General features: G+C 41.4%; 1 protein-coding gene across 2 annotated transcripts; it reads right to left on the bottom strand.

The window, feature by feature from the left end:
• Positions 1-2,005: 2,005 nt before the first annotated feature.
• On the bottom strand, positions 2,006-15,003 carry CPT2 (carnitine palmitoyltransferase 2; the record flags this gene model as incomplete). Of its 2 annotated transcripts, none has more annotated exons than XM_084242057.1 (5): positions 2,006-2,337; positions 3,322-4,626; positions 8,292-8,398; positions 9,537-9,617; positions 14,852-15,003. In XM_084242057.1, the coding sequence occupies 5 exons, from the start codon at positions 15,001-15,003 to the stop codon at positions 2,006-2,008; spliced, it is 1,977 nt and encodes a 658-aa protein (XP_084098183.1). The 2 variants fall into 2 exon arrangements, with proteins under 2 accessions (XP_084098183.1, XP_084098184.1); XM_084242058.1 differs by having other exon boundaries at positions 3,397-4,626.
• Positions 15,004-15,014: the final 11 nt, after the last annotated feature.

Here is a 15,014-nt window from a genome sequence, read left to right as displayed (position 1 = left end):
TTCTTTTGCCCTCCCTCAGCCAGCACATCTACCAGCCACCCCATACTGGGTCCAGTCCACACTCCAGCCTGGAAGGAAATAAGTAGAAACAGGCTGGTTAAGCAACCTTTCTGGTTTTTTTTAGTTTCTATATCAACCAGTGTGTGTTAAGCTTATAAAGACAAACACTAAAAGGATCTTAGGGTTTTCTTTATAGTTTAAATTATTTTCTCATCTGTCAGCAGGTAGAGGAATTCAAATAATCATTAACAGATTAAAGGAGAAATAGAGCATATTAATAGATGGAGAAAAAGTATTCAGTGAAGTTCAATACTCATTCAACAAAACCAAACCATAGAAACAACAAACTAGGAGTAGAAAGGACCTACCCTCCCCTCACAAAACTACAGAAAATCCCAAACAAATGCTGTTTTTCATAAATGATGAAATGTTTGAGGTATTCCACTTATGATCAGAGGAGATGAGACACCCTCAGTCACTGCTAATCATTGTACTGGAGGTCCCACCTAGTGTGGTAAGACAAAAAGGTGAAAGAAGTAGAAAAAGGAAGATACGATGAATTTTTTTGTGGTTTTCCACTTAGAAAATCCAAAAGCATTAACAGATGCTGGATTTAGGATCGATACACAGAAATGAAATATAGACAGGCAACATGCAAAATTTAAAAGGGGTACCATTTATAATGGCAACAAAAATGTACCCACAAAAGTAACTAGAAATTAAAGCTATTAAAGCTATCAAGGTGTTAAGTAAGTGGAGACCCTTACTATTATTGCTGGATAGGAGTATCTGACACAGAGATCAAGTGTATTGTCAAGTGTATTGAGTTAGATTCTTGTTGAAATCTTACTCCTGGGGCCTCCCTGGTGGCGCAAGGAGTTAAGCATCACACTATGAAGCAATCTGCAGCCTCTGCAGCACGAGTTCAATCTCCAGCCAGGGAGATGACCCACATGGCACAGCAGACCTCTCCTGTCCCACCCGCTGCTCCCCTCAGCAGTGTATTTCAGTCAGTCTGCCTGTTCTGCTCCCCACTCTCTCTGGTGAATCCTCTGAATCCTCTCACCCCCCGCATCTCTGGCCTGTACCCCTGCTCTTGTGTGCATAAATAAATCTTAAAAAAAAAAAAAAAAAAAAAAAGAACTCTCACTCCTTAGAAAAATGAAGAGGGTTTTGAAAGAGAGGATGTCCCGGGAGAGAGAGACACTTTTATGGGGAGGATGAAAGAGTTTCTCACCATTACCTGAAGAGCTGGAAGGCAATGAGAACTTTTACCTGAATAAATGAGGGCCTCCCCGGTGGCGCAGCGGTTGAGTGCTGGGTTGCGAAGCTGCCCGCGGCCTCTGCGGCGCTGGTTCGATCCCCAGCCACCGGAGGAGGGTCCCACATGGCGCGCAGACCTCTCCTGCCGCCCGCTGCTCCCCTCAGCAGTGTACCTCCGCTGCTCCCCTCAGCAGTGTACCTCCGCTGCTCCCCTCAGCAGTGTACCTCGGTCCTTCTGCCTGCTCTGCTCCCTGCTGTGGCTCTGGTGAATTCTCTCACCCTCCCTCGCTTCTGACTGTACCCAGTGCATGTATAAACAAACAAACAAACAAATAAATAAATAAAAACTTGCCTCTATTAAAAAAAAAAATTTTTTTAAAAATTACCTGAATAAATGAATTTACTGATGGCAAGTTCCTTGTGGGGACTTAGGAATTTAGATTTAAAAACTAAGAGGAACCATCTCCAAATAAATTTTATTTCTGCTTCAAAAATAAATAAAACTGAGTTCTCCAATCCTACCTCCTCATCAAATGAAATAAAACTGAAATCACGTAATCTTTAGTTGTGATCTAGTCTCATAGAAAAATCAAATGTTTAAAGACATGATTTAAAACCTTACAGCACTGGCTGCTCAGACCCCTCATTATTAGTTTCATTAATCACAGAATAGCACCTATTGGCTACAGATAGTGCATTTTCACGTTGATAAAGCAATGGAGGGTTTTCACCCACCCAGAAGCTAAGATCTGATGGATTTGCCTTCTAAGGCATCAAACATGTCTTCTAAGGACTTTTCCACACATTGGAGAAACTCTCGAGCATTGCGGCCTGGGTAGGAGGAGACATTGCAGCCTATCCAGGTGTCATGAACAGCATACCCAACACCAAAGCCATCAGGCACCACAGGGGCAAAGCCGCCAAGGTTTACCGCTGGGCTGCTCAGCGTGCTTGTGGACAGGATATTGTGGTTTATCTGCCCGTATGCAGGATCCAGGTACAGCTCAGGCAGGGCAGTCCCTTTGGCTGCTGCCAAGTACCGCAGAGCAAACAAGTGTCGGTCAAAGCCCTGGCCTGTCAGAGACAAAATGGAAAACTGGACTTAGAATCTCAGAACTGAAAGGAACCTTAAGACCTCCCATGCATGGTAGAAATCCCCTCACATCATCCTTGACAGTAGAGGGTCTGTCTACAGACCCTAGAAGAGGGTCTGTCTCTCTCTGCTTAACTCTGTCTCACTGACCCCTGAAGCATTTCACTCTGGAAAATTTCCTTTAAAAAAAACTGTCAGTAGCTAAAAATGAAAGCATGATTTTAAAAAATATGAAATTGCATCATTTCAAGCCAAATAGTCAAGGAAAGTACATATAGAGAAGTATGGATTAAAAAATTAAGTAAAACCCGAACTTCAAGTCAAATGCAAAAGACAAGATTGAGTCGGTCAAACTGGAAAAGCTATCCGACCAGGGTTATAATCACAGCCCTACAGCTAACTTGCTGTGTAATAACCCAATGGCCTCCTATAAAATGGGGAAGAAGACCCGAATATCTTTGTGGTCCCTTTTAGTTCCTGGACTTCTGAGTACATGAAAGGATTAAAATATATGATCCTCCAAATCTTGAATTTTACCAAAGAGGCAAAGGATGCTAGTTAGATTTAGGAAGAACCTCTGTAATGGCCTATTTATAGGAAACCAACACCCTACAACTGAGGTGAAGTACGAGAGCCAATGGATTTAGCAATCCTAAATTGTCAAAAGTTGAATATGATGACTAGTAAGTACTAGAAAGACAATCATGTTACAGCTAAAATTGACTGTATATGAGGATGGAGATGCATTTCTCCATCTCTGCTTAGGAGAATAGAATATCTTGATCCCTGTTGGCTAGTTGGGCTATTCAGATTACTAGGGCAGAAAAACAGAATCATTCTGGGAGTTGGGAGGTGATTTAAACCTAGTAAGGGGTGGAAACCAGATGAGAGACACAATATTGCTGATACTGACCCCAGTGCTGAGAGCAATGAGACCCAAGGGTGTGTTCCCCACCCCATCTCACCCATTGCTGCTTCTTTGGTCAACGTGTTGTGGTATTTGGAGCACTCGGCCATCAGCTGCTGAAGCTCCCCAGCACTGTGCTTGGAGGGCGCCCTGACAAAGGCCTCAGAGCACCTCTTTGTGAACATGGAAGCTGGGCGGATGGTCTCCGTGCGGCCGTGCTTGAATGCTGCAGTGCTGCAAGACTCATAGGTGGCCACTGTCTGTCCATACTGCCGCAGGAAGGCCATCTGGAAGGCCAGCTGGGCCACTGAGTCAGGGCTCAGCTTCTGCTTCTTCAAGAATTCTTTGCCTCCTCTCTGAAACTGGATACAGTCAATGGTGAGGGTTTTCATGGTGGCATCAAACTTTTCTTTAGCAGAGCGGATGCCAGTTTTTAAGGCATCAGTCAGCTTGAAGTTGAGTTTCTGCACAGCGACAGAAGAGTCAGTGCTGGCGGGCTGGCTCTGTGGAGTGATGGCAGGAGTATGAACGCTGTCTTTAAACACTTCATTAAAAAACCTGAGCACTGCAACACCATCACCCCAAGCATGCTCAAAGTGGACAGCAGAAGTGCCATCCTTGGCTATAATGAGGTTAAAGGACTTATCATACCAGCGGTTTGTGCCATCACCATGCAGCATGTTGTGGGACAAGTGGACAAGGTCCTTAATGGGGAAGTCATCTAGGCAGAGACAGAACACAGCAGTGTCCACTTTCCTCAGAGTCTCCTCATTGCCACTACTCAGTAGCTTCTGCCGGAGGTCTGCCCAGACATCCCGGTTCTCACTGGGCAGATATGCCAGTGGAAACTCAGGGACAGGGCTGTTATCTGAGAGAATGTATTTCAGATGAGCCTGGATTTCAGAGGCACTCACAATATTCCCATCTCTATCCAGGACATCAAAGACATAGAAATTTCCTTTTCTTAGGACCAGAAGGTGTCTAGCCTTGTCATCAGTTAAGAGTTCATCACGAATGGATTTGGGTAAACGAGTTGAACTGAAAAGTCGAAAATACTGAGACATATCCAGGGGATAGGCATTGACTAAGTAGGCACCATACCAGGACAGAGAGGAAGGCACAAAGCGTATAAGCCTCTTGAAGGTCTCAGTGTCACTCTTGGCAGGATTCAAGTGGAACACTTCTGGCTCCAAAAGGCCAGCCCGGAGTGTCTTCATAAACCGAACGGCAGAAACAGTCATGTTGGTTGCCCGGGTAAGCTGATCATTATACCCAGACTTTGGGTCAGGGTTGAATGCAATAAATGGATTAAAGTTCAGCACAATGGACTCTCGAGCAGTTAAGTACATATCAAACCAGGGGCCTAAAAAAAAAAAAAAAAAGAACAATATAAAAAGTAATGCAATCCCTAAAAATAAAATTTGAGGAAAAAAAATAAAGCATATGCAGATGGCATCAACCGCTAGAGGTAGGAACTTCCTGATTGTTATTCATGACATAAACAGGATACCACAATATGTAGTCTTTTGCATGTAGTTTCCATCATTTATAATAATGTTTTTGCAACACCATGTGGTAATGTGTGTGTGGAGTTCTTCAATTCTTTTTATCGCTGAATAATGTCCCATTATTGAAACATGGAATGGAACAGTTTATGGATACATTTACTTGTTTATCCATTCATCATATGATGGACATCTGGGTTGTTTCCACATTTGGGTTATTATGAATAATGCTGGTATGTACAAGATTTTATGTGGCTATAGGTTTGTAATTCTCTTGGAGATATAGCCAGGAATGCAACTCCTAGGGCATGTGGTGAGTATGTGACCTTTTGAGGAACTGCCAGGGTGTCTTCCAAAGCACCTGCACCATTACCACCAGCAGAATGTGAGGGTTTCAATTTCTCACGTCCTCAGCATTATTTGTTGTTATTGTCTTATCTTTTTGATTGGAGTCATTCTGATGGGTGTATCACTGTGATATTCATCTGCATTACCCTAATGTTCATCAATTGCTTTTTCTTCCTCATCCTGTTTCCTTTCTTGGTTCTTTTTTTTTTTTTAAGTTTATTGTATAATTAGCAAATGTTTTTATATACTTTTTTTTTTAAAGATTTGTTTATATTTATATAAGAGCTGGGATACAGGCCAGAGGCGTGGGAGGGTGAGAGGATTCACCAGAGAAAGCAGAGAGCAGAACAGGCAGACAGACCAAAGACACTGCTGAGGGGAGCAGTGGGACGAGGCAGGCGAGGTCTGCTGCACCATGTGGGGTTCTCCCTGGCCAGCTGGGAATTGAACCTGTGCTGCAGAGGCTGAAGACAGCTTTACAGCACAGTGCTCAACCCACTGTGCCACTGGGGAGGCCCCTTTCTTGGTTCTTAAAGGAGTAAAATACAGTTACACCTCACTTGCATTCATGCTAGAACAGAACATTTCATTTCCACTCCATTTCCTTATGTTACCTCACCTCATCTCCTGTCAGGGACAACACTCACTTGACTGTCTCCCGACTGTGGGGGAAAGTCTTCACCATCAGTCTGTGTCCTATGTGCATTTGTGTATACCCTCTTTTAGAAAATACTTGAAAGGCAATTAGAAATAACTATTAGTCGGGCCTCCCCGGTGGCGCAGCGGTTGAGCGCTGGGTTGCGAAGCTGCCCGCGGCCTCTACGGTGCCGGTTCGATCCCCGGCTGCTCCCCGGCCACTGGAGGAGGGTCCCACATGGCGCGCAGACCTCTCCTGCCGCCCGCTGCTCCCCTCAGCATTGTACTTCGGTCCTTCTGCCTGCTCTGCTCCCCGCTCTGGCTCTGGTGAATTCTCTCACCCTCCCGCGCTTCTGACTGTACCCAGTGCATGTATAAATAAATAAATAAATCTTAAAAAAAAAAAAAAAAAAGGAAATCCTTAAAAAAAAAAAAAAAAAAAGAAATAACTATTAGTCATGTGTGAATCACTCAACCTAGCCCTCGGTGTTCTTGTGAATATTCTGCTTGCAAAAATTGCAGAAGCAATGTTTTATCAAAAAATGTGTTTTCAAGGGAGGTTCCCGCCAGGATTAGCAAACATGGGTAAGCTCTACAATTAAGGAACATCTTCCTTCCACTCATAATTTGAAGGAAACAGTTTTTACATGTAAAGGACTGGAAAATGGACACAAATTTATCTATTATTCATTTGTTCATCCATTCATCCCTTGAGAATCATTGTCAGGCCCTAGTCCAGGGTATATAGAAAGGAAAAGGACATGGAATTTGATTCAGAAAAACGCCAGTAAAGGAGACCAGCAGAATTAAAACAAAATTAAAATTAAAACCAAAATGGTAGGAGAAAAGAAGTATGGGCAAGAGGGAAGACAGATTTGATGAAAGAAGACATGATTTATGCCTCTGATCCATTTAGTAATTGGATTTTTTTAAAGTCATAGGCAATAAAATAAAGAGAATGAGAGGGAAGAAAAGAGCAACTACTGGAAGTTGGAAAGCATTCAGACAACTGGTGGTGACTAAAGCAGAGTCAAGAAAGCCAACCATAAGCTAGCAGCAGAGAAAGCCCAGAAATAACATCATTTACACAGCAGAACCCCCAAAGCGACCAGTACTTGGCATCTTTGATATGGCTGATTGAAAGACTGTGGAATTAGACTCCTACCCTCACTTACCAGATTCCCCAACCCCCCAGTAGAAGTCTTAGGTTCTATTTTCTGGAGAAAGTACATTTGGGGGCTAAGTCACAGTTGAGATCTCAAGCAGTCTTCCCTCACCTCACTCCTACAACACCAGCAACCAGAAAATACCTTTTGTCAGTTTACTAGAAATGTCTTCCCTTACTAACTTCAGCGGCATCTCAAGGAAATGGTTACAGATCACATTACAATGAAGCCTATAACTGACAAGCCCCACCCTCACCCAAAGAGCTATTTAATATCTCATTCAGCTCTAAGACAATAGAGAAGGGTTAGAAGCAGCTAAAGAAATGAGGGCAAAACAAACAGGAAAAAAGTTTTAGACTATGAAGGAAGATGAAAATTTAAAAATAAGTCCAAGATAAATTATTAAATACATAGAAAACTAAACACAGTATTACTAACTTAATAGAAAACGAAAGTTTTGGGTAGGAAAGGAAAAATAATGCCAATGTACTTGCTACGTGACTGAGCCAACAACAGTAATTATATGGTCATAATAACAAACACTACACATGACCTAACCAAAATTATAAATAACTAAACTACAAAAATGGGATAGGAAATATGTATGTGCTCACAGATGTGAAGCAGATATAAGAGACTGCTAAATTCTAATCTATAGTGAGATGTCAATAGATAATGCCTAAAACTAAAAAGTTAAGATGCAGGATATAAGCATGTAATTTAGAGAATGGGCATATGTACCAAAAGAATGAGAAAGCAACTTAAAGTGAGAAGTGAAAAATTAGGGAAGAGTCAGCAGGCCTTATAAAACTATTTCATTCTTTAAACCATGTGCATGTATAACCTTAATAAAAATATAAATTCAAAAAAGTACTGAGGGGACCAAGGTGGAAGCAAACAGGAATAACCGAAAGGTTTCACAGAAAAACATCCTATCTGGGGCTTAAAAAGAAAGAACTGGCCAGATAAAATGGTAGTGGGGACAACATGGAGAATGAAAGACGAATGGGCTGAGAGGAAAATGAGGTCTTTAGTATTACTGAGTATGAACGGTGTCAGGGGCAGTAGTAAGAGATGAGGCTGGGCAGGGCAGTTAGGCCAGGACACAGGATTTAATCATACTGCCACTGATTAGGCTCTGTCTTCATCTTATCTACACAGAAGTCGAGCCACTGCTCTTGAGCACAACTTATGGTCAATGCCTTAGTGGAGGAGGAACTCAGCCTTAAAGGTTACTTCAGAAAGAGGATGAGACATTACATCAATGCTGGTCTCATCAGAAATATTTTTGAGTACAAAACAGGAGAGAAAATGCTGCGCTCTCTGTTATAAAAGGTTCTGAGAAAAATCACCCCACGGCCTAGACTACCTACCTGAAATGTAGCTTGTCTGTTTATTCTGCTTGTCCTGAGCAACCAGCTGCTCATGTAATTCTTTTCCAATCCCATTTTCAAAACTCTTGCAAAATTGTTCTGTTTTCCTGAAATTAAAAGACAGAATCAAAACATACCAAGAAATATATGATTTTTAGATTCATGGCCAAGAACTCATACATAGAGCTTTGAGTGCCCAGTTGATTATCCATGAACCTGGAGACTGAGATCAGAGGGACCTCTGATCAGAAGAACAGGAATCAATCTGAAACAGATAAATCTAGAATATCTTCTTAAAATGATTAATCAGGAAGATCAAACAACATCTCATACAACAATCCATAATCTAGGAGACACGTTGGCATGGAGAAAAAGATACATACTTTGGAGCTAAGTTTGAATTCTAGCTTTGTCAGTTTCAAGCTGTGTGGATTGGATAAGTTACTTGATCTCTCTGGTCTCATTATCTTCGTGTGTAAAATAATAATATACCACCTTCCAAGATTAAAGAAATGCAAATGGGTTACTGGCATGGGTTTGGGGGAGGGTGAGTGGAATGTGTACATATGTGGAAGAACAAAATGTAACCCCCAAATTAAATGTTTTTAAATTTGAAAAACTGAGGATTTAGAATAGATTGAAACATAACACTTAATAAATGGTAGCTATTAAAGCATTACCATGTCAAGAGAAGTTACAAATGACTAATAAGGAATATTTAAAATCAGAAGACTAGTTTACGAACAGTCTCTACCTCCATTACCATATGGCTGTCTCTGTGTCTCTTCTCTTCTAATCAGGAAAACAGTACTCCACTATGACCTCATCTTAACTAATTGGATCTGCTACAACCCCATTTCCAAATAAGATCACATACTGAGGTGCCAAGAGAGCATGAATTTTTGGGGGCACAATATCTAATCCAGTACACATGCTCACCAAGAAAAATTCTGGTACGTCATATGCTCTCCTCAAAGAACCTCCCTACAGAGAATACATGCTCTCTGCAAAAGCCCAGACCAGCTAGCCTCCCAAGTACACTACCAAGATACAGTACAAATCTGGCATTCACTTGTTGAGTCTAGTTAGAGAGACTCACCTTGGAGCTTGATCAGTCCTTTAGGAGTGAAAATATGTTTCCTGAACTTGCTAGTCCCTCCCCGATAACCCCTGATGCTTGGTTCAGCATTGCTTGCCAGCATCTCTCAACCACCCAACCATTCATTCAAGGTCCTCAGCATGTACCTGAACTGGCTGTCATCCAAGAGAGGCTTCTGTGCACTGAGGTATCTCCTAATGGTGTCTTCAAGTTTAGGGATAGGCAGCCTGGGGAGAAAGTAAGGGCAGTGAAAGTTAATGATATGTGGAAGAGGCTAATTAGCTTCACAATCAAAACTAATAAACTTATTACTGAATAATTAATTTCCTTAATTATTTAGGCCCCCAAACCAAGAAAGTCACTGAAAAATTGAAGTACTAATGTATCAATGGTAACTCTTACTTCTACTTTTAAGTAAATATAGTAACTTTAATGCATTTATGATGACTTTCACAAACTAAAAAGTTCTACCTTTTCATTTTCTTGTGTATTTTACAACACAGAATCATACAAAAATGAAGTCTGTCCATTGGCCAGACAAATCTAGGATAGACCAGTGAGTAGTGCCTGGAGTCGTAAGAGGAAGAAACAGATCTTCCTATGTGTGTTTTTACTTGTCATTCTCAACCAGTGAATTCCCAGTGACAGCTATGGTGTGGAAGTTACTGGCTCATAGTGAAATGAAAATACATGGACAGTACAGTGAAGTGGACTTTCTTTTTGGTTTCAACAATTTTATTGAGTTATATCCCTTAGTACCAAAGCTCGGCCAGAGTTTGTTATAATTACCTCTTCCAACTGCCAAAAATTAACTATACTTAAAATATCTAAATATAACAGCCATTGGTAAAACTGAAAAGTTATCCATAAAACATAGTTTAAAACCTTACTATAAGGTATACTGTGGTTCAGTTTATTTTTCAATGTTTATCCAGAATATAATATAAAAAATAAATATGAATTATAGTTGTATGAACTAGATACCCACTCATAATACTTTAACACTGTAGACCCCCTTACAGTCATGGACTGGCACAGGAAATCCCAAACACTACCTGTCACCTTATAATCACAAAGTTACTGACTTATCTTTTCTCAGGACTTTGTTTTGATACAGTGGGGACAATAATGAAAGTACCTTTTTAAACAAAATCCTCAATAACAAGCAATGGACATTTTATAAGAAGAAACCTTATTAAAAAGCTTCTGCAGTGTCACCTCTAGGCTGACCTTATTTTATTGGGTAATGCAAGATTTCGGAGTGATTTAATTTTGAGTCACTAATACAATAGCAACTGAATTTTCTAAATGGAACTAAATTGAGGCAGGATAGATTCTGTATAAAAACTTATCAAGGATACAAAAATCACCTGTTTTCTATAAAAAATATTAAAGATAATGAATATGCCAAGCTTACCAGATTTATATTTTGCCTTAGATAAAATGCCATCAGTGTAATGCTATATAGTATTACAGTTCACATCAATGCATTATCTAATGCCCTGCAAGGCAGAACTGCACCGTAACCTTTCATTCATTCATAGCTGTGTGACTTTGGGAATGCCACCCACCCCTCACCTAACTTTTCTCATCTATAATATGGCATAATATGTACCTCTTAGCATTCTGTGCAGATTGAATGAGGCAATGTATGTCATTGACTGAACTGTGCCTGGCACATAATAAGCAATAAATATAGGTTTTATTATCTACTAGTTCCCTAAGGAACTAGCTCATCATCTCTCCCTCAGCACCTAGCATACCATATCATTACTTCTATTGTTTTGTCTGTCCCCCACCCATCCTTCTGTCTTCCAATAATAGCACCCCTTCCTTTGCAAGTCCCTGTGGTTCAGCTGGATGGAACTCTGCCCTAACACTTCGGGGTAGATTTACAGCTTTCTGCTTCAAGACAATAAGACCCTATTAAGAACCTGTAAGACTTAACTATAGGATTTTTTTTAACTGTTAGCAAAGGGGAATGTCTCATAGATGAGGTCACTAAGAGATTAAGCTCTGCATTATGTGATGGCTGCCACTTTGTCACCATGAGGGAGAGGCTGCTTGAGAATAGTCACAGAAAAGAGTCGAATGAAATGGCAAAACAGAGTCCTGATCCATCTGAGTATTATCCAATCTGGATTTTCAGCTCTGTAACCTCATACATTCTTCTTTATATAAATCACTTTAATAGGGGTTTCCACAACTTGCTACCACAGAGGTCCCTTACTGTGGCCATTTCCTTTTCAGTGAGTGTTCAAGAAATAATTTCAGTCCACATTTGTTCTCCACTCCTTAGAAATTAAGCTGTGAGGTCATGATCTCTTGCACGACCCAGCCTTCTCCATAATTCCTCTAAGAATACCAAAAGCGGTTTCACATGCACACCTACGCTTCCTCAACTCCCTGCAATGTAATTCACCACGTGCCTTGAAAGAGGTACAGCAAGGTCCTTGAGAGATGCGTGGCAGTCCCATCTTACCTGTGTGGGCTCACCTTCTCCATCCCCTATCTGAGCATTGTTTGCCATAATAAAGATTGAAGAAAGTTACCACTAAGCAGATTTACCTTATTTATTAGCTCCTGTGTAATTTTTCTAAGTGACCAGTTATCACAACCCAGTCTCTAAATTGAAGGCACTTTATTTTTCCTGAAGAACACAGCTTTGGCATTTTTATATCATCTAGTTCTCTTTTGGATGAAGTCAAGCTGGATGCCAAGACAATCTGAAGGACATGCCTTGGGGCGCCCAGAACATTACTATTTCTGTTATTTCAGAAATAGTATTTCACCCATTAAACTCTGGCCTCACCTATCTCCCATCTGAATTCTAAGAACCTGTTTGTTATATCTTGAACAACAGTTATCCTCTAAAGTAATTAGGGATTAAAAGAAAACAAGAGATAATTAACATTTATTGTGACTCAACTACAGGCCTTGTAGTTTCATAGTATAAGATTAACTATTCAATGTATATAAATATAATCCTTAAAATAACACCTGAACTATACAGTCAAAAATAGTAAAAATGATAAATTTATGTTACGTATGTTTTGTCACACTAAATGAGTGATATAAAATGTAACTAGGGCCTTCCTGGTGGCGCAAGGGGTTAAGACACAACCTATGAAGCTGTCTGCAACCACTGCAGCACGAGTTCAATCCCTGGCCAGGGAGCTACCCACATGGCGCGCAGACCTCTCTTGACTTACCTGCTGCTCCCCTCAGCAGTGTATTTCAGTCAGTCTGCCTGTTCTGCTCCCCACTCTGTCTCTGGTGAATCCTCTCACCCCCTACAACCCTGACCTGTACCCCAGTTCTTGTATGTATAAATACATTTTTTTAAAAAAAGTAACTAAAAAAATAAGCGAATGATAGTGTAGCAAGTCAAGGCCAAGTGATGTGACAGGAACAGGAAAGTGGGAGATTCAGCTGAAGCACTTTATCATGAGGGACTAGTCCTTCATATGCCAACTAATTAGGATAGCTCCTTATCCTTGGTATCTTTCTCACTCTATCCACACATTAGTACTGTGAACTGTGTGTTTCCATTCCTACTCTACAGGTAAGAACTGTGGCTCAATTAAGTCAACTGAATTGTCTGCAAGTTACACATACAGAGCTTCAGATTTGGAATCTGAAACTAGACTCTACCAGACTTCAAAGTCAGGGCTTTTCACCAAGTGTTATGTCAAAATAAATGTAAAATGAATGTCAAAGACAATACATTTTATCTAGAAACTGAGGAATCTTATCTGACCCCAATTTATAGCTGAGATAAAGAATGAAGGAGGGAATCAGTAGTTAAATGTTGTACATGGTGATGAATGTGATTATTTGTAGCTTCAGATTCCTACAGATTTTTGTGCTGTGCATGGGGTTAAAGTAAAAGATCTTGAATACTCTTTCAACTTCCTAATTCTAAATTAGAGGAAATCACTGTGATTTTTAACCTGGGTAGGGAGGCCCAGGCCTGCCTAAAAATCAAAGGCCATCTGCTGCTAGATTTGGCAAGTGAAGACAGGTTGTGTCAGTCTTCACCTTTCCCCTACATACTGGCTTAGCTCACACCCAGGCTGTAAAAGACTCCAGAGGCATGCTCCAGGCGTATTCCACAGGCACAAAGACCCTTCTTCTTTCTCTTGCCCTTTTTCTCTCTGCCTGCCAAATTTAAACAGTGAGATTGGAGCTAAATAATCTCATTGTAGTTTGTGTAGATGTTTGCACACTATTTCACTTTAGATGATTTTCCTAAGAGGCTGGAGGAGGGGGGGCAGTGATGATGGTGGGTTAAATGGTTCCTGAATATGAAGAAACACAGCCAACTTAGTAGTTAGGGGCGATGCCTGTCATATCATCTTTGTTCCATGAAAGAAAAGACAAAACAAGCCTATGGGGTAAGGAGGCTGGCTTCTAGTCCCTGGACTGGGAAATCCCTGATGGAAATTGGGTGACAAAATGAGAAGGGTCTTTAAGACAAATTTTGAACTTGGCACTAGGAATCAATGAGTAAATAAAGACATCAGTTTAAGTTTGATTTTAGAGACTGAAGGAATTTGGAGAAATTTCTAATAATGGAGGAAATCTGGCAGCTTAGATAAAGGCTGGGCATTCAAAGGCTGGTAAAACTGGAGGCCGAAATTAAGAAAATGGGAGGTGAGGGCAGAGGAATGAATTTTATAAAGGCTGTTTTCTTAAGGGAAGCAGATTATGGTTGACATGTTTTAAAAGGGTGGGTAAGGAAGAACAGATAGAATTTGGGTGGCCCTTGAGTCTGATTTGAATAAGATCGCTTGGGAGAAATATTAAGGGGGTGTTTAGAATTCTGCCGATGGATTTAAGTTTAGTGGGCAATATGGGTTAGGGAGGATATTTTAGGGGGAGGAACTTGGGGGCTAGTGTGGAGGATGTGGTTGGGGGTGAAGTTTCCTGGTGAAGACGCCTTAGATGCTGAAAAGGATTTGTAGGTATATTGAGATGAACAATTGAAGAGTGTACTTGGGGGAACTGAGGAGATGGTAAAAGAGCAGGATACTGCAGTAATAGAAAGTGGGGCTAAGCGTTTTTGTAAAGAAGGTGGAGTGTTTGGAGATGCTAAGGGAGGCTGTTATGTTACAGGGAGGCTGACCTATCCATATTCTAAGCAGAATAAGGGGCAGTCAAGAAAGTACTTCAGGGACATCCTAACTGGTGGCGCCGAAGACAGGGAGGTTGGACATTTTTCAGGGGGAAAGTAAGGGACTCTTACAATAAGAGTTCCGTTAGAGAATTTGAGGTTCTGAGGTTCTGTAACAGTTCTAGGAGATTCTGAAAGTCACAGGGTTTCCAGACTGGGAAAGCGGAGGCTTCCCGAGTAGGGTTTGGGGAGGAAGCAGGTTCTGCCTAAGTGTGAATGACTGGAGGGAGGTAGCGGCTGATCCAGGGCAGGCGATGGGCACGGGGACTGGGAGGCTGGGCTCACCTGGGCAGGCTGTCTTGGAAGTGCATGGTGGGCACGATGCTGCGATGCAGGTACTGGCCGGGCCCGGAGTCTGCGCTGAGGGATCGACATGGGACTCCCGGGCCAACAGCAGGAGCCCGAGGCCAAGAGCGTAGCAGCAGGCGGACCACCATTCTCCCGGGAG

Source organism: Talpa europaea, assembly GCF_964194135.1.
Source record: "Talpa europaea genome assembly, chromosome: 9".
Classification (NCBI taxonomy): Eukaryota; Metazoa; Chordata; class Mammalia; order Eulipotyphla; family Talpidae; genus Talpa; species Talpa europaea.
The sequence above is the reverse complement of the archived record's forward strand: the minus strand, read 5'-3'. Positions and strand labels throughout refer to the sequence as shown.